General features: G+C 43.8%; 1 protein-coding gene across 2 annotated transcripts; it reads right to left on the bottom strand.

Annotated features, from left to right (window-relative positions):
- Positions 1-1306: 1306 nt before the first annotated feature.
- Positions 1307-19343, bottom strand: TNFSF10 (TNF superfamily member 10). 2 transcript variants are annotated; one of them, XM_002716426.5, is made up of 5 exons: positions 18168-19343; positions 11779-11916; positions 8750-8792; positions 5240-5359; positions 1307-3327 (listed from the first exon to the last, which is right to left on the bottom strand). In XM_002716426.5, the coding sequence occupies exons 1-5, from the start codon at positions 18324-18326 to the stop codon at positions 2876-2878; spliced, it is 912 nt and encodes a 303-aa protein (XP_002716472.2). In that variant the 5' UTR covers positions 18327-19343; the 3' UTR covers positions 1307-2875. The 2 variants fall into 2 exon arrangements, with proteins under 2 accessions (XP_002716472.2, NP_001316014.1); NM_001329085.1 differs by having other exon boundaries at positions 2876-3327; positions 8747-8792; positions 18168-18326.
- Between the last annotated feature and the right edge of the window lie 300 nt (positions 19344-19643).

Below are 19643 nucleotides of genomic sequence, written 5' to 3'. Positions count from 1 at the left end.
AGACAGAGAAGGAGAGGCAGAGAGAGAGAGAGAGAGAGAGAGAAAGAGAGGTCTTCCATCCGCTGGTTCACTCCCCAGATGGCCACAACAGCCGGAGCTGTGCTGATCCAAAGCCAGGAGCCAGGAGCTTCTTCTGGGTCTCCCACCCGGGTGCAGGGGCCCAAGGACTTGGGCCATCTCTACTGCTTTGCCAGGCCATAGCAGAGAGCTGATCAGAAGTGGAGCAGCCGGGACTCGAACCTGTGCCCATATGGGATGCTGGCACTGCAGGAGGAGGCTTTACCTGCTACACCACAGCGCCGGCCCCTGTAAATGTTCTGTTTTGTGTATTTTGCCAGTTTTTTCCCCCCAAAAGATGTTATGGATGCTAAGATGGACAATCAGACCAATAGGAAAAAGTCTGGACAGATTAAGACCTATGGGTGTTTGGTATGTGAATAAAATGAAATTAAAATCAGTGGAGAAAAGAGTGGACTATCCCAAAGAAAATGATGAACAACTGGCTATTTATGTGGTAAAAAGATAGCATTTTACCCTTCTCTCACCGAACACACCAATCAAACTACAGTTGACTTATACTATCAAACAATGACAAGCATCTAAATGTTTAGGAAAACCGTGCTGATGTGTATATGATTATCAGCTGGAAATACTCCCACTGCATCAGCTACTTTAGACTAGCTATATCAGCTGTTTCGTTTCCTAGGGTTCCTGGAACAAAGTATTATAAACTGGGTAGCTTTCAAAAACAGAAATGTGCTTCGTTTCAGTTCTGGAGGCCGGAGCCTGAAATCAAAGTGCTAGCTTGGCCCTGCTTCCCCTGAGGCTCTGGCTCCTCCTTGTCTCCTCCCAGCTTCTGGTAATGGCCTTGGATGCTTGCGGACCTTGGCTAGAACTTGTATCACACTAATTTCTGGGTCTGTTGTTACCAGTTTCCTTCCTGTGCTTCTGCCTCCAAATTTCCCTCTTCTTACAAGGACAGTAATCATTTTGTATTAAGGACTGACCTATTCCATTTTTATCTCATCCCAACTATATTTGCCACAACCCTATTTCCAAAGAAGGTTATATCCTAAAGTACTAGGGAATAGGACTTCAATAATTCAACCTATCACAAAAACAGTAGCCATAAAGAAAAGGATTGATACATTAGAGCATATTAAGTAAAAAGTGAGCAATTCACATCTTGTCTAAGATGTGTCAGATAAAAGATAACACCAAAAATAGATTAGAAATCATTCCTCCCTTTCTACTAATCTTGGCACCATAATACAAAACTGAGCACATAAAAACAAAAATCACATACTTTAACATTATGACATTTTATTGAAAAACATTGTACAACCTAGTATAAAAATATAAAGCAAAAATTAATTCTCTTTTCCATCCCCAAATGCTACGTTATCAAAACTCTTAGTCTTTTTTCCTGAGTTTTAAATCTTTAATAAAAAGATCCCCCCCCCCCCCGGAAACTTCTAGCGTTTTCCAATGTTCTTTTGGTGTAAGGGGTCACGGAATACCTCCCTATCTTTTCCTTATGGTTATGTATTCATCCAGCCATTCATTTTTTCTCAAGTGTGTTTTGTGTGGGTGTTGTGTTCAGGTAATATTCTAGGTACTGGGGTACAATTGTAAATGAGACTAAATGTTCCCTGAAATCTCAATGCTTACATTCTAGCAAGAAGGTTTCAAAAGGAGGGCCACAAATACTTTGATTTGTTAGGATGTAAGAACTTGATTGGTACTAGGGAAAAATAAAGGTAGAGTGTTCACAAGTGTCAGGTGTTTCTAGTACATTGTATATTTAAATTCAAATGAGCATTTTTGAAGATCTTGCTGATCGTATTCCATTTAAATGAAGGTTTGGACATACCACCAAAGAGTGTCAATTATGCTGTGGTTAGAAATAACCCAATTAGTTTTCCCCCAAGTGGATGGATTAAATGGTGAAATGTTTTGTGTGATGATTTTGGAATTCAACAGTAATTAATGTTCTTTTTGCAGGTCAAAATAAGTGATGCAAACTTAGGCAGATCTATATCACATATCGACATTGGGCAGGGGGCAAGGGGAGTGACTTTATTTGGCTCCTTTTTGCCAATTTGTTTGTGCTTGTCATTTCCACTTTCCCATCTCTTCTGCTCACATGAAACCAAATTCCCTTGTTTTTGATCACGTAACCACTTGCTACAAAGTCCTTTATGGAAAATACGTTCAGTGCTTTAGTTGAGCCTGACTTTCAGTAGTGAAAATGCACAAGTCATTCAGGAATAGTTCCTACCGGTACCCTGTTCACTCTGGATGATTTTTTTAATTTTACAAATTTTTTTTTATAAAACTATTGTACTTTGAGTGGAATTGTCTTATTTCCATCAAATCCAGGTGTGTGTTATAATCCTGCAAGGTCTTGCACAACACAGACTCTCTTTGCACACTGCACATCGTGATGGAGCATTGCCTCCCAAGACTAGGAACCTGCAGTGGAGCCCCTTTCTCTCCCAACTTGGGGATGTCGTCAACACTATCTGGCAGCTACCACTGTGGTATCCCTACTGAACAGATGGATTGCTGCTCTTTCTTATGCAACCTTCGCAAGGAGAAGATGGTGACATAGCTTTAACTGCGGTGTAACTGCTTGGAAGCTAAGAACCTCTAAATTTCTGCTAGCAAACTCATATTAGATAGAGCCTTGGGAGGATCCTAGAATAAGTCCTTTCAGAGATGCTGAACAGTGTGTGTTAGAGTTTTTGATTGAGGCTGTTCTGTTCTGGTTGCCATTCTTTGTTAGACTTATTGCAGATATTTTCATAGTATATTATCCTGAAGAACAAATGGTCACTTTGAGCAGATTGCTTTTTTTTCCTTTGCAGATCATTTAGCCAATCAAAAAGGCCCCAAAAAAACTGGATTCTTGGTTCATGTCAATCAACTGCTCATTCGTTACAGAGACGAAAATTCGGTCATTTTCCTTAAGCTCAAATATTCCTCCTTGATAGATGGAATAGAGTCCATATTCCGAATCCTTAGACCAACAACTATTTCTAGCACTTTTCATCAGAAGTATAGGGTCAGGGTAGCTTGTCCATTTGTAAATATATTGTACCATTTGTTTGTTCCTCTTTTTGATCTCTTCTCTTGAAATTGTTCCTGAAATTTCTTCAAGTTCCTGAAATCGAAAGTATGTTTGGGAGTAGATGTAATAAAGTCCTGTTTGATGGATAACCAGCTCTCCATTCCTCAGGTGCAAATTGTTCAGGAATGAATGTCCTTTCCTTGATGATTCCCAGGAGCTTATTTTCTGGCCCAAATTCTTTCCACTCTGGGAGCCTGAATGAAGATTAGAGAGAGTTAACAAATGGGAGTTATGGCAAAGCAATGAGTGTCTCGGCAGGTGCAGCCAGCCCATATTTTTGTGGAGAGTGCAAAGGATTTCAATCTAATACTGCACTTCTTGTTCCTTCAATCTTACATGGATTACAAATTCTACACACAAATCAGGATGCTGCTATATTAATGTGACTTGTTGGGAGATCCCTGCCTGTCTATTATCTCTCCTGATCCTTATACCACACCTGTCACACTCAGCTCTGAATAGTGGCACCAGGGACAGCCCATTCTGATGGCAATTTTTACTCTCAGGTGGAACTTAGAACCTGAACCCCTTGTTCCCTTCTTGAGCGAGTAAACTCAAATTCACAATGTAGAAAGAAATCAAAAGAAATGTCATCTATTTCCTAAGCCTAGAGCTCAGGACTGCTTGTTACTCTTGTGGGACTGTTTGAGTTCATGCTTGGTTTTTCTCAGCTCTCCAGAGTCAAAGGCACTATCCAAGCAGAAGGCATCTGTAGTCCAAAATAAGAAAGACGTAAAGTCTGGCAAAGGAAGCCAAATTTAAAGCTCTACTGATCCTTGAGTCTTTAACTGTCTGAGATTTTGAACGCAAGGGGCCCTCCAAAAATACAATTATGGGTCTAGCATTGTGGCATGGCTAGTAAAGCTGCTGCCTGTGGTACTGGCATCCCATATGGGTGAGGGTTTGAGATCCAGCTGCTCCATTTCTATTCTGGATCCCTGATAATGGACAGGGAAAGCAAGCAGTGGAACCTGGCTTGGGGCCCTGCATCCATGCAGGAGACCCAGAAGAGATTCCGAGTTCCTGGCTTTGGCCTGGCACAACTGTTGATTGTTGTGGACATCTAGGGAGTGAACCAGTGGATGGAAGATCTCTCTCTCTCTCTGTAACTTTGCCTTTCAATAAACATACAATAAATCTTTTAAAAATTACAAGTATGGTGTTTAATTTTGGGGTTTATCTCCATGACTGGTGCAAAATGTAGATTTTTTTTTTTTTTGACAGAGTGGACAGTGAGAGAGAGAGAGACAGAGAGAAAGGTCTTCCTTTGCCGTTGGTTCACCCTCCAATGGCCACCGTGGCTGGCGCATCGTGCTGATCCGAAGGCAGGAGCCAGGTGCTTCTCCTGTTCTCCCACGTGGGTGCAGGGTCCCAAGCTCTTGGGCCATCCTCCACTGCACTCCCTGGCCACAGCAGAGAGCTGGCCTGGAAGAGGGGCAACTGGGGCAGAATCTGGTGCCCCGACCAGGACTAGAACCTGGTGTGCCGGCGCCACAGGTGAAGGATTAGTCTAGTGAGCCATGGCGCCGGCCAAAATGTAGCTTTTTAAGTGCTTAAAACACTCTCAGATTTGTTAATTATTAGCAAAAAAAAAAAAAAAAAAAAAAAAAAAAGAATAGCATTGTAATGACTAGCTCAATTGTAGACAAGGCATGTTAATCTTATAAAATAGGAATTCATGAATACCAGGAAGGAAATTGCTCAGCAAAGAACAAAACAGACACAGAAACAAAACCCCCCAAATAACCTTTTCATCTGTTAACTGATGTCTGAAATGTCTCTAATTTGAGACAAAACTTCATTATAATAAAGGCAACTATTGGAGCTTTACAGAAGACTAGATGTTTGTGTTACAGTTAATCTTCACTATTTTATGAGTGAAGGATTTTCTGTACTTTGCCAATAAAGAAACATAAGCTTCACTTGCTTACATTGTTTGCTCTGTAATCTAACTTTTGAAAGAAGTCAATCTGAGACTTGATTACTACTGAGCATTTTTAGGTCGCTCTGATGGCATACAAATGTTGCATGTAGACGTTAAAGAGATAACTTATTTGGAGCAATTCTCCCATTGCCTTCATTTAAGTCAGGTGTTGTTGCTCTTACCTGGAGCAGGGACTGAGATAAAGCTTCTCCAGCTGTTCCCAGTTAGGTGAGCTGCTACTCTCTGAGGCCCTCTTTCTCTTTCTTTTTCTCTTACTAGGGAAGGAATAGTTTGTGGCTTTTCTAAAACAGAAATGGTAGAAAATCATCAGCACACAAAAAATACATTGCTGTTCACAGCCATTGGCCATCAGGCACTATGAGCACCCAGGCTTCAAAGTTGATTTCATGGGATTTCATAAACACAGCCTATGTTTAGGTCTGATGACCTGTTTACTTCAATTTATGTTTACTCTGAAAAATACTTCAAATGGAATACAACAAAGTGAAGAGCCTGGCCCCTTGACAAGAAACAATAACTATGGCCTTGTAATGATCATGCTGTGTGGTTTAGAGCACATAAATAACCAGGTATTGGCAAATTTTCACTTTGATTTATGTATACAAACAATTAGAGTGGTGCCGATTTTTGTCATTTCAATCATCTTTTTCACTTTGCTAACTGCTACTGATTCTACAGGCATAGCAATGATAGTAATTGTCCATTGATGTTACAAACTGGTATCCAACAGTCATCCTGTACCCCTTCCTCTCAAGTGGAAAAAGGGACAGGAAGTGGCATGCTGGTCACAATATTCCATACAGGAACATATAAAATTGCTAATTCACTAGACTGTAATAGAAAAAATATTTATTGACCACCATCTAAGGTACTTCAAAGCAACCTAAAAAATACAAATTCAACAAAATACCCTCTTTAAATATCAGTTCAGATTTTCCAAGTGTGCTTTCATTGGTTGTTAAGGTAAATTAGATTTTTTTGCATCAAACAAATATTACCAGAGAAAGGCACTACTCCATGCTATACAGGGATACAAAGATTAATCATTGATTGCATTAACTGAGTGCTCAAGGAACTTACAGTCTTTTAGGGAAAATATGAACTAGAGGTTAAAAATTTACTATGAGACATAGAAATGAGTAATAAGTGGTCAGAGAGGAGAAATATTCCTATTTTTTTGAGAGCTGGGGTCAGTGAAAAGTTTGAGAAGGAGTTGGTGCTGAGACCCTTTCTATTCACTTGCTTCAACCAATCAAAGTGCCCACCGCACCTGTTCTAGGCACCCTTCTAGGGAGAAGAAGAACTACAAACAAACACAAGAAACTCTTTGAAGTACAAGGACAAATATCTGAACAACATGAGGATGGGCAGGGTGGGAGCCTGTAGGGATGGGGAAAAGTCATTTTCAAAGTGCTAACACAGAGTTCCCAGGAAGGATGCAGAAAGCATTCCTGAGACAGGAGCTCAGAGGAATTTGGTTGCCAGCTTAGATGAGAACCAAACTATAGAAAATCTGAGTGTTAGGCTAAGAGATTGGGACTTTATATGGCACAGGAGACTCAGAGCTTTTGTTATTGGAGATGAAGAGATATGTGTTGTGCTTTAAGCCAACCTATGTACAAGTAAGATCTGATAGAAGATGAGAAGGTTGGAGGCCAGTAGGCAAGTTACCAGTCTATTAAAATTGATTAGACCTCAGAACAGGAGGCCCTACTGTAGCCTGGTAGCAGAGAGGATGAGAGGAGGTGATAAAATTCCACAGGAGAGGAATGAATGGGAAATGAGAATCTCTTCCACCTATCTGGTATTAGATGTTAGCATTCAGGGTGAATGGGTATTTATTTACTGAAGACCAAATGTGATGTGGAGATGCATAGCTAATAACATATTAGTCACAGAACCTTGACTTGTCCCTTGACCTTTACCCTCCACTGGATAAATAATTCATCATGCCCTGACTGCCCCTAGCCTTTACATTTGTCTTTAATTATTCAATAGCTGAGTCCAGTTATAAATATCTTGCACTTGAGGACATGCCAAGGATATGGGAAAGCAATTTTAGGGAGAGGAAATTTCCTACTGGATACAGCAAACACTTCCCAAAACAAAATGTGTGGATACATATATTTGGGTATCATGGATACCACTTGATACACAGGCTAGTGAGTGGTTTTTAAACCTTACAGAGATGAGTAAAAAAAAATATTATTCTTTCAACACTGGCAATTGTACATTTACCTACTATAAATCATGATCTGGTGTGCCTCATTGGAACAAGAGGAGTGTTTAACATCCTGCCACTGCTTTGACCTTTGGGAGAATGATCAGAAAGATTAGACTCCAGGCCCCAGTCTTGCCCTTTGTGTTTAATAAAGCAGATTTAGCAAAGGGAAATCGGGGCTGTTAAGTGATGACGAAGTTTATCACAAAAGGGTGGCTGAGAAGTAGGAAGACATCATGAACAGCACATATATTAAAAAGCAGTTTCTTGTCTGCCAGGCTATGCCCCAGCACTAGGACTCTCCGCAATATGTATTCAGCCTTCCAGGTCTTAGTACAGGAAAACAGGGATATAAGGTGTCAAAGATGAAGAATTTAATCCAGTAATTTTATTTATTTGTTTATTCATTGAAAGAATGTGTATTCGGAAGCTTCTGGGTAGAGAGGATATGGTAGCACAGTGTTGTGAGCATGGTAATTACATCCAATCGGGTTGTTGCACATGCTGATTGTCCATTATATGAAGTTCATATCAACACCACCACCACCACGCACACACATACTGAGAGGTAAAGGCCTAGGGGAGGAAAAACAGAACCCACTAGTCCTGAGGGGTAGAGTTAGGAGCTAGGTGTATAGAGATGAGATAAACAGACATCATTTCTTTAATCTGATAGATAAGAAGGCAGCACATGGATTACATATATGTATGTATATACGTGTGTGTGTGTATGTGTATATATATATATGAACAAGGTATATGCATAGAAATAACATAGCAGAAAAATGGCCAGGAAAGGCCTCTGGGAAGAGCTATTCAAGGAGCTGTGAAGGGCAGGAGGGGACAGAAATGAAAGCAGCCAGATGGAGGACTAAAGAAACTAGCCTGGGCATCAGTACCGACACTGGCTGTGTGTCAGGAGAAGGCGGCTGACCATGAACAGGAAGCTGGCCGTGGGTGGAGACCGCAGGGTGAGGATTGTGGGTGGGGGAAAGATAGCTGGGAGATGGTGGGGGCGGGGCGGGGGTGACAGTGGTGGAATGAGGGACTCTTTTGTGAAAAAAAGGTCTAGAGCCTGGTGGTGGTCAGTAGCCTACTTCAGGGGTCCTGGAATCTTTTATTTGCTGAAGTGCTTGAGAAAGGATTTAAGATGGCTTAGTTGTAGCGCAATAGAAGGTAAAAATAAAGAAGTGAAGAAGTTGAAATGAAAAAATTCTCATGGGAAGAAAAAAATGAAGCTGAAATAAAGTTGTGACCCCAGTGGGGCGGATTTGGTTCTGAACTTTCCGGCTGCCACAGCAAAGAGGGAAGGAAATCGACAGCAGCTTGAGATGGAGGAGCAGGTCAGAGGTGGGGGTGTGTGATCGGCATCAGGGCAAAGACAGAGAGCTATTCACTTGCCAAGAAGTTGAGAGTAGAAAATTAAAATAACAACAACAAAACATACTACCTTCAACCGTAGGAATGGTTTCCTCATAGGTTCTCAAAAGCATCTGCAAATAGTATTAATAAGGCTTGTTAATTTCCCTAAAAGTTGAAACTAAGAATGCCTATGGTCCTTCTTGCTGATGCCAAATAGGAAATTTCTATGTAACATAAGGATCTAGAAAGCTCTAAGCTGTTCAAGCACAGAGTGGGACAGGCGCTGAGGGGATGTTGGGACAAGGTCTCCACCTAATGATGAAAGGCTGGTCTTCTGCTGGGGAAATTTACGTTTCTGGATGAAGTCCTTGAAAAGCTACACCTGGAGCAGCAGGGGGAAGGAGCCATCTGCCCAGGGAATAGCCTGGTGCTCCAGGGTGTCTGTGTGACTGACAGGTGCATCCCCTCTGTGGGCAGAGTGTGTCTGAGTGTGTGTCTGTGTGGGTGCTGTGGACAGAGCCCAGGGGCTTGAAACAGACAGACCCACACGCGAAGATGGAAGGGCTGGTTTCTCCCTCTGCCAATGCTGGCAGCTCACCCACACGTGCCCGGGCAACACCCCGTAATGCTCTCACGACTCAGAATGTAGCTGAGGCTTCCTCAGCATCAGGATCTTTCACCAAGGTCTGTAGTTTTGCTAAATACCCCCCTCAAACCCCTCCTTGTACTAACCAACGGGGAAAACCGAGCCCTTCTCTTACCAGGCTGACCCCGGCTTGGCTCACCTACGGCTTCTGAACCCTTCCATTCTGCTCTGCCACTCCTGAGGGCTTTGACTCTCACTCCCCACCCTCCCGCCTTCCCCATCACTGCTGTTAACTTTGTGAGTGCCAGAAACCCGCCTCCTCTGCGCCTCCTCCCCAGATCAGAAGCTCCCTGCTCTCCCCAGGCCTCAAGGCTGGCCCCAGAAATGGAGACTCTGACTCGGCTCAGTCCCATGGGCCCTGGCGGATGGGAAGGGGAGGAAAGGAGACCTCAGCCTTCTCTCCCTGCAACCCCGTGTGTGTGTGTGTGTGTGTGTGTGTGTGTATGTGTCTTTCTCCCTGTTTCTGTCTCTCTCACACACACATTTCTGTCTTCCTCATTTCCCTTTCTCATTTTTCTGTCTCTTTTGCTGTGCCTTTCTCTACAGGAAGGGGAGAGAAAGGTCATTCCTACCACATGGGGGCAGAATGAAAGAATGGCTGCGAACATGGTCAGATGGCCTAGATTCAAATATATGGGTTATGCCGGCCCGTGGCTCACTTGGTTAATCCTCCGCCTCCGGCACCGGCATCCCATATGGGCACCGGTATCCCATATGGGCACCGGTTCTAGTCCATCTCCTCTTCCAGTCCAGCTCTCTGCCGTGGCCTGGGAGTGCAGTGGAGGGTGGCCCAAGTGCTTGGGCCCTGCACCCGCATGGGAGATTGGGAAGAAGCACCTGGCTCCTGGCTTCGGGTCTGCATAGCTCCGGCCATTGCAGCCATTTGAGAAGTGCACCAACGGAAGGAAGACTTTCTCTTTGTCTCTCTCTCTCTCTCACTGTCTATAACTCTACCTGTCAAATATATATATATATATATATATATATATATATATATGGGTTACAAGCACCAGCTCTGTTTAACTGAACTGAACTTCAATTTCCATGTCTACTAAAAAAAAAAAAAACAGATAAGAATAATGATTCTTCATCACTGAGCTATTGTGAGAATTCAATGAGATAATGTAGGAAATGGGCATAAGATGTTTATTGGCAATGGTCTGTTCAGTGAAGGTGCCTGAAAGAAATGGGGAATTTTTTTCCCCACTCTGAGCCTGCCCTTGGTGCTCTCCCCCAGCTTCTGTGTAGAGTGAGGGAGCAAAGTAGGAAAGTGATGTGCCCAAGTCACCCCTGCACCCTTCCCTCCCCACTCACAGCCCCAGCATCCAGCCCCATCCCAGTCTCCAGATTTCTACCTAATTCCGAGTTTCTCTCTCCTACTGGGCTGCAAGCCTCTGATGCCAGCAACATTGGAGTTTCACTTCTCAGGGTCCTTGTGAGCTTCTCCAGCCCAGGCTCTGCCTGGTCCTCACCCCTGTGACCAGCCAACTCAGTACAGTTGCAGGGGTGCTTCTAGGACTCCCAGGTGGAAGTTCAATTCCATCTCCCAGAAAGTCAGCATCAAAGGGGATGCCTGGGCTCTATTTTCAGGCCTGCTTAGAGTTCTAAACTGGAGCCCTAACCACCAACATTAACAGTTTCTATGGACAAAAGGAATTCTGAGCACCCAAACCATGAGTTTACATACATGTCGAAAATACATCCTTCTCCACCCCTCTGGAACTCCCCCAGGATTCTTAAAACAATGGTAGCATGTTCAGTGCTTCAGGGTTACAGTGTGCTTTTTTTTTTTTTTTATCTCTCCTGATCTTTTCAGGAAGGCAGAGGCAAATATTATTAAATGCCGTCTTATAAAGAGTTATGTCACATTGTTGAAAGTAGAATCAATTGCATTTAGTAAACTAAACTGTCAGTTAATAGAATGTTTCTGCTAGGAATCCTGTTTAAGCAGCTTCCATCAGCAGATTTATTTTTGCAATTTGTCATTTACTGACGTTATGTGAGATACCATCATCTTCGATTTCTCCAAGTCTCTCTTTCTTCCATCTTCCTTTCCTCTTCATGTTTCTATGCATACAGAAATAAATATAAATGTAACTGCAGATATAACCCACGTGGCCAGAATACAAAACATCATTTGGCCTCTTGTCTTCTGGATGAAAACGAAAGTCATCCACACGTTGTTTAGGATCGTGGGACCTTGAACGCTTGGCCCTGTCTCTGCCACAGTTTCCAAAATGTAAGATCCACAGCTGAGACCAGGTTAGGAGGCTGTCCGGACAGAGGCTAGGCCACGAGTCAGCCTGGGCTTTCTGCTTAGTGCAGGGCCACTTTTTCCTAGTTCTGTGAATCTGGGAGGAATCAAACGCTCTGGGCCTTGATTTTCCCATTTTCAAAGTGAATCTAGATTTGATGATCTCTAAGAGTCCTTCTTCTGGAGCCTTCCAAGCCTGCTGCTGCAGGTCACTCACCTTTCGAATGAACTGCCGCAGCTGCCACTTGGCCTGCCAGCAGGGGCTGTTCATGTTCTCTTCGTCGATGGAGTCCCAGGAACTGTCATCCTCCTTTAAGAGACAAGCGATGCCACTTTTGGAGTACTTGTCCTGCATCTGGGTTGGGACGGAAAAATAATGCACACGGCCGTTTATTTTTGTTCATCTGGCAGTGAAAACGGCAGAAACTGATGGAAGCTTCAGAGGAGGTTTGGCATCTTGAATAAGTTCATGCCTGAAATAAAAGCAAGTTGCTGTCCTTTGTGCTTTGACTACGCAGGTGGATATGGTATGAGTCAGGCATGCTGGGTCGTGGTGCCCTTGCCTGCTCCCTCACTAACCGGCTGTGAGTGGCTTCCCAAGCTCCTTGCCCTCGTCTGTGGGCGCTCTTCATTACAGTTTTGAGCCAATTCCGTGTAATGATGTCTGAGGTCCCTTCAGCACTGACATGGTATGGATCTCATTCTAAATCTGGAAACCCATCAGGCAAGCAACACACTCAGCTTAAATTCCCGGATCCTAAATAAAAGCTAACCCAACCCTACAGCGCATGGGTAATGCTCTGCTTCTTTGGCTGGTTGGGTAGACTCTAGTTATAGGTGATTTCTTGCATTTTGGATGGCAGGATCTATCCCATGTTACCCCCAGAAACCTGACAGTGCCTTCTTAAATGTGCATGCTAGCTAAGTACAGATTTTAAACACATTTGAAAGTTTGCTTCCTCCTTCTGATTAAGAATAAACATTTACAATAGCCAGCACACTGCCAACAATGTCATCACCTGGCTCAGCAAGTCCTTGGTTGTTACACACACAGACACACACACACATACACACACACACACACACACACTCCAAACTACCCAGTATTCTGTTGTCAGGCTGATAACTTATTAAACCAAACGGAACCAAACAAACAGGAAGTTCACACAAGGTCAGAAGTTGTTTTGTTTTTTTTCTGCTTCCTTCTTTCCCACTTTGTTTTGTGTTTGTAACCACAGGGATTTAAGAGACATTCTTCCCTTGTAAAAATCTACTGATGTGCCTTATTTTGGAAAACAAACAGGAAAATAGCCATTTTTATCTGTTATTTGAACCTAAGATATTGCAAGGCTTAAAGAGGGATGAGAATTCATAATAATCCACTCTTTCCTACAGAAGAAAAATCTCATTTTAAATAAAAACAGCAACGTTTTAGGAAAGGTCCCAGCCAGAGTCGTATGGTTCTGTCCTCAGACACACATACCCCCTAGACTTTTGATCCGGGTTGCTCAAATGCAAATGTACAAACCTGAGTTAAGGCATTCCTTCCACATCTTTCTTTTTTTCCTCTTTTAAATTATAAGAGAAGAGCCTTCTACTAGGGATGCAGTTAAGCATGACAGCTAGGGCCAATCCAGGTATGACTGGCAATGGAATGAGACAATATTTCTTTGTTTGTGCCTGCTCATGCAGTTCTACTGCAAACATCCAGTTGTGTCTCCAACTTGGGAGCTGAAAAACCTTCCTAAGGAAGGAACTTAATCAGATATATGAGGGAGGTGGGGTCGTTCAGGTAGGAAGGGAGAAAGCGTGGGAAGCAGTTACAAGTCCAAAGGGTGGTTCCAGGAAGAGCAAGCTTTTTGTGACTCCTGCTCTAGAACAAATGTGCCCTGGCAGGCATTGGTTTGATCAAACCAAGCAGGCAGGCTCTCCAACCTCTGTAACAGGTTGGGTCACGAAAGTGTGTAAGACACAATGAGGCTCTCACTTCCCAGCAGCTGGAAGCTATGGCAACATGGAAGAGTTGAGAACACAGCGAGAGTGCCGTGGGCTCAGGAGGCAGCAGAGTGGACAGCTGCTGGGACAGTGACCGGCAGCAATCTGTGAGCTCCTGTGGGGTTTGGGAGACATACAGGTGGAGCCCTAGCATCCTGGGGCCATCCCACATCCATGCCTGGCCAATGTCTGCAACACCTCCTGGGGACTTTCCAGAAACATTTTCTGGAGGTGGGCAGGGGAACTTTGAAAATTAAGATCCTGGCTGTACACAAATGGGTGGTTAGCAAGCTAAGGTGGCTCCATTATTTCTCAAGGTTAATGAAGCTTGGATACATTCAGGATGCACAGGCAACCTAGAAAACATGGAAAAGTGAAATAATGTTTTTCTAAACATAGGGGGAAAAGACAAAAAAGCTCCAACCCACTAAAAAAGTAAAACAAAACAAACAAAAACACTCAAAATCTTTCCTCTTCATTAAACTTCGAATGATCTCTTTTGTCTACAAGGTCAAGATCAGACTATGCGTATACAGTGACTGTCTTCTCTTAAGACTTATATAAAGAGGAGCCTGCATTGTGGTGCAGCAGGTTAAGCCACTGTCTCTGAAGCCAGCATCCCATGTGGACACCAGTTCTATCCCCAGATGCTCCACTTCTGATCCAGCTCCCTGCTAATGTGCCTGGAAAGCAGCGGAAGATGGCTCATGTACTTGGAGTTCCAAGCTCTTGGCCTCAGCCTCACCTAGCCCAAGCTGTTGTGGTCATTTGGGGCATGAACAAGCAGATGGAAGATCTCTCTCTCTCTCTCTCTCTCTCTCTCTCTCTGTTCCTCTCTATATATAACTCTGCCTTTCAAATAAATGAATAAATAAATCTTTTTTTAAAAAAGAGACTTATGAATGGCATAGATGTTTTTTTGACATTCACCACAGAAAACTAATAATACATAGAAAAATTAAAAGGCAAAAAGACACCTCTAATTCTATCATGTAGAGATCACAGTTATCAATACTTTGATGTTTGTCTTTCTAAATATTTTTATGCATAAATATTGATTGCTTGTTTTTCAAGATTTATTTATTTAAGAGGCAGAGTTACAGATAGAGGGACACACACACACACACACACACACAGAAATATCTGCATCCTCTGGTTTACTCCTCAAATGCCCTCAACATACAGAGCTGGTCCAGCCCAAAGCCAGAAGCTGGAAACTCCATCTTGGTCTCCCACGTGGATAGCAGGACCCCGAGTACTTGAGCCATAATCTGCTGCCTCACTGGTTCCACTTGCTGGTTTACTCCCCAGATGGCTGCAATGGCCAGAGCTATGCCAATCCAAAGCCAGGAGCTTCCTCCAGGTCTCCCACACGGGTGCAGGGGCCCAAGGACTTGAGCCATCTTCTACTGCTTTCCCAGGCCATAGCAGAAGGCTGGATTGGAAGAGGAGCAACTGGGACATGAACTAACACCCATATGGGATGCTGGCACCACAGGCAGAGGCTTAGCTTACTACGGCACCGTGTATATCCCAATATTGATTTCTAAACAATGAGATCAAGCTCCAGCCACCCTCCCCCTTGCCACATATTTCCTTCATAATCATATACGGTAGTTTCTCACACTGACCTTGGCCATGGCTAGTGACTAGACACATGGTGCTTGGGGTGGTGGTGCTGTGGTTATTCTGGGAATAGTGAGTGATTATTAATGTGATGTGCCTCTCTTCTCTGATCCTCACCACATCCTCCTTACCTAAACCATGAATTTCCTGCAGTACCCTGCCGGTTGGGCTCTCGTCTTGCTAACCACATCTGGGAGAGGACTGGGGCAGTGTGGTCACCTCTGGAAGTGGAGGCTGCTTTTGCACTGGTCTGCAGCTCCAGAAACCCTTGGTTCTGAGAAGTGAGTTTCCATGATGGCTGCTCTTGGTGCCATCATACACATGGTGGTTTGTCATGAGGATGAAACAGGGCAATCCTTACCCAAGTTTCTGGTACATAACAATCTTTTAGTATCTGTTAATTATCCTCTATTTCTAGAATTCTCACTGAATTCTTTTGTATGTGTGCAGTGGGGCTTAAAAAGGTAGAATTAAAAGATAATGCAGGAGCAGGTTGGGGCATTTTGCACAGTGGTGAAGACTCCAGTTGGGACACCTGCATCTCATATCAGAGTGTCTTGGTTCTGCTGCTTGCTCCACTCCTGATTCTAGCTTCCTGCTAATGCACATGCTGGGAGGCAGCAGATTACGGTTCAAGTACTTGGGGTCTTGTCAGACCAGGAAGAAGCTCTTGGCTCCTGGCTTCGGATCGACACAACTCCAGCTGTTGTGGCCATCTGGGGAGAGAACCAGCAGAAGGAAGACCTCTCTCTCTGCCTCTGCCTCTCTCTCTCTGTAACTCTGCCTTTCAAATAAATAAATAAATAAATCTTTAAAAAAAATTCCATTTGTACTGAAGACATTTTTAAAAAATCTTTAAATCTTGTTTTTTAAAAAATAGAAAATTGTATGACATAGCTCAGTAGAAAATTAGTTACTGAGTCTTAACATTGGACCACCTGATAATGTGTGCAATTTCATGCAGCTACTATGTATGGAAAATCAGCTTCGTTCTGTTTATGCTGTGAGTAAACAAAGGTTAGGTTGGGAGGTTGGGCTGGCTCCAGATTTGCCAACATTGCATTATTACAAGCTTCTATGTAGACTTAGAACTAAAGGTGTGGTTATAGTCATAGTAATGCTTTTTCTTTGAAATAGGTAGTCTCTTTTAAATGTGCCAAGTCATCTGATTATAATCATAATTTTAATAATTACTTGTATATAAAACCAAAGTCTGTTATCCATTTGCAAAGGAAAAATGTCTAGCCTACTGAGATAACTACATTTATATTCTACAGATAACTAAATTAATATTAACATTTCCTTAACAGACAGTGAACACTCTGTGACTTTTGTGCAAATTATATTTTTCTGAGACTCTCCTTGTCTTTCCTAGTCAATTGTCACATTTGATGTTGCGCAAATCACAAGATGCAACTATGTTGACCCTATCGACACTGCTGTGCAAGGAAGAACATGATGTGGGTACCTGCAGACCTTAGAGCTAGCCCCAGCTCTACCTCCAAAGCCTGGTCTGAGCTGGGGCAATACAGTTCCTTGGGAGGTCTGTAGTGTCCTCAGAGAGAGGGGGTTGGGAGTGGGAAGATCCTGCCAGCTTGTAACTCTCAATGATACTTGATTGGGCAAAACAGACATAAGGAATAATAAGTTGAGTTGGCTTATTTTCAGTACTTTCACATTCATACTTCTAGAAGTCTTATAGTCAAAAAGCTTAATATACTTGTGCTTGTACCCAGACAGTCCATGAGCATAGAGTACAATTTTATTTTCAAATATTTTCTCATGAATAGCCAAATGTTGAGTCTGATAATTTCTTTATCATAGACTTTACCCAAAACACAGCTGTGTCAAGCAGTGGCAGAATGCCAGGCCTTTTTGTTCTCACTTATTGTCAACACAGAAATGCCATGGGGCTAGAACAAAAACATATCTCAAAGATCCCATGTACCTCCTGTCCCTTAGGTCTTGTGGGGAAAAGAAACCTGACATTCCAGCCTGCTTCTGACTTTAGTTCATACACATATTATTCTACTTGATAACTTCTGAAAGTTTGGCTTCTCTCTGTGAAGCACAGAAACAACTATATTTTTGAAAAAAAAAAAAAAAAAAAAGCCATGGGAACAAAGTCCCGATGCTGGTTAACAGGACTGACGTCTGAGGATAAGCATATAGTGCATACAGAGCATTTCTCTCTGTGGAGAACCCGAAAGTGAACTCTCTGCCATGTCTGCCTGAGACTCCACTGGCATTAGCTGCACACGGAACACAAAAAAGCAGTGTTCTGTGGCTGAAGACCACCTGTGGATCACACCCTGACTCTGCTCTTTCTGCCTGTATATTAGTGGCCCCTACCACATTGGTGAAGGCTGCCCTTCACTCAACAAAGATGTTAACACCTTCCTGGGATCTGCACACTCGACCCCAGATGTGCAATTGGTAGCAAAACCAGACATGGGCCTTGTGCCAGCACAGCTACCCTCACTCTCTAGAATTCATGAGTCAAGAAGGATAAGGCATTGATAAAGCCTGGAGCAGAAAGCACTCATGAATGGTAGCAGTTGCAAATGCTATAAAATGCATTCTTTTTTCTTTTTTTTAAAGACAACCACAAACAAAACAATAAATCCACAAACGCCCAGGAAAACACTCTGATTGAACACTCCAAGGTGGCTGAACTGAGGACCCAGACTTTGCCTCTCTTCCCTGGGGAAGAACCAGAAAACCCCCTTGGGAGTTGTGTTTGCTGCCCCTGTAAGAATCTAGTGCAGCCGGTCCTGCAAGTGCAGTTGCTTCACACAGTCCGTTGAACCCGGACTTTGGTGAAGTTCCTAGGCATTACATGCATTTGCAGTTTGAGTCTACAGACAGAGAAAGGGAGCATTTTCTTGCATAGCAAAGTCTTCAAGGAGACACAAGCTGGGAGGGCCAGGAGAGGCAGCTACCTGGCCGTTGCTGACAGCCTCCAGGACTGTGCATTGTACTGACCTGCTTCAGTTCGTTGGTGAAGTACAGGTAAGTCACGGCCACACAGAGGGACTGCAGGAGCACTGTGAAGATCAGGATCAGCACGCAGGTCTGCCCGGCACTGGGGCCCCCCAGGGCCTGCACAGAGGACATGCCTCTGTCTGGGTCTGAATGCCCCATGTCAGCCAGGCAGCTGGTTACTGTGAGGCAAGCAGAGAGCCGGGGAAGGGAGGTGGAGTCTCAGTTTCATTTACTACCAACCAGGAAGCGACACTGAAGGCAGCCTGCTGGAGAACAAGCTCAAGGGCACAAGAGTAAAATTCCCCGATGTTCTTTCTCTTTTATAGTAGCAATGTCAGGGATCAAGGAGTTAGCCACTCCTTTTAAAAAAACATTCAGAACCAAAAGTGCTTAAGTCAAAGGGCTCCCATTCCAGCACAAAGTGCCTTCTGAACCCTGTTTGTGGACCATGCATGCCCAGAAACCCTGTCAACTCCCAGGCACCACCGCACATCTGTCAGGCTGCAGGCTGCCACAGGAACCCTGCAAGTCTGCCCACAGCCTGGGGTCACTCTGGTCTGGGTGTGAGGAATCAGATGGATGGACAGGCAGTCAGGTTGGTCCCAGTGGAAATTTAGGGTGCAAAATGCTTTCTTCCTCCAAAAGTTATCTTTAGCAAAGTTGAAAGCGTCCAGTTTTATCATAAGAATAGCAGGGGAGTGGGGATTCCATCCTGAGCTCACAGTTTCTGTAAAAACAAGTTACCTATTTCACCCCTCCGGCAAAGAAGACTGCAGATCAGGTCTTTTGATGGGTTTTGTCCTTGCCTTGTAACTGAATGTCAAGCCGGTAAGTTTCTTCTTCCCCAAAATTGTGCTTAAAAACCCCAGTACCACCATACTCCATAGGGTTTTGCCTTTCTTTGAGCTTCCTCCAGGTCACTCTGGCTGGAGGTTTCTGACTTTAATAAATCTTGCTTTTAAATCTTTGCCTTCACTTGGAAATTCTTCTTCCATGTGAGACGAAGAACCAGGGTAATATTTTCTCTGCTGCCATTTCACATGGGGATGTGACTGCAATTGGGAAAAGCATCCTTTGGTGTCGATCCAGTGGTGACACTGTGGCCTCCATGCCACAGCTCTGCACCCTGGCAGTGTTGCAGGCAAGGCGGTGTGGGGTGGGGTGCCAGCAAACAGCTCAAGCGTTCAGACTGCCGGGGATGAGATCTCAGCCCTGATGCTTCCTGACGGTCATAGCTGGCTTCCTAAGGGCTCTATTCACAAGCCACATCGTCTGCCAAGTGGGAAGCATGAGGGCGTCTCTGCAGAAGGTGTTGGGGAGGCAGGGTGACTTTCTCAAGGCTGACACAAGGAGGGTGCACAGTAAATGCAGACTTACCTGTCCGACTGTATTTATAGAGAGTGCACACACAGCCTGCTCATCAATTGAAAGATTTAATCCTACCTAAGCCTTTGTAAGGTTTTGCTGGCAGTGATA

Source organism: Oryctolagus cuniculus, chromosome 4 (genome assembly GCF_964237555.1).
Source record: "Oryctolagus cuniculus chromosome 4, mOryCun1.1, whole genome shotgun sequence".
Lineage (NCBI taxonomy): Eukaryota > Metazoa > Chordata > Mammalia > Lagomorpha > Leporidae > Oryctolagus > Oryctolagus cuniculus.
This window is presented reverse-complemented; position numbering and strand designations above follow the sequence as displayed.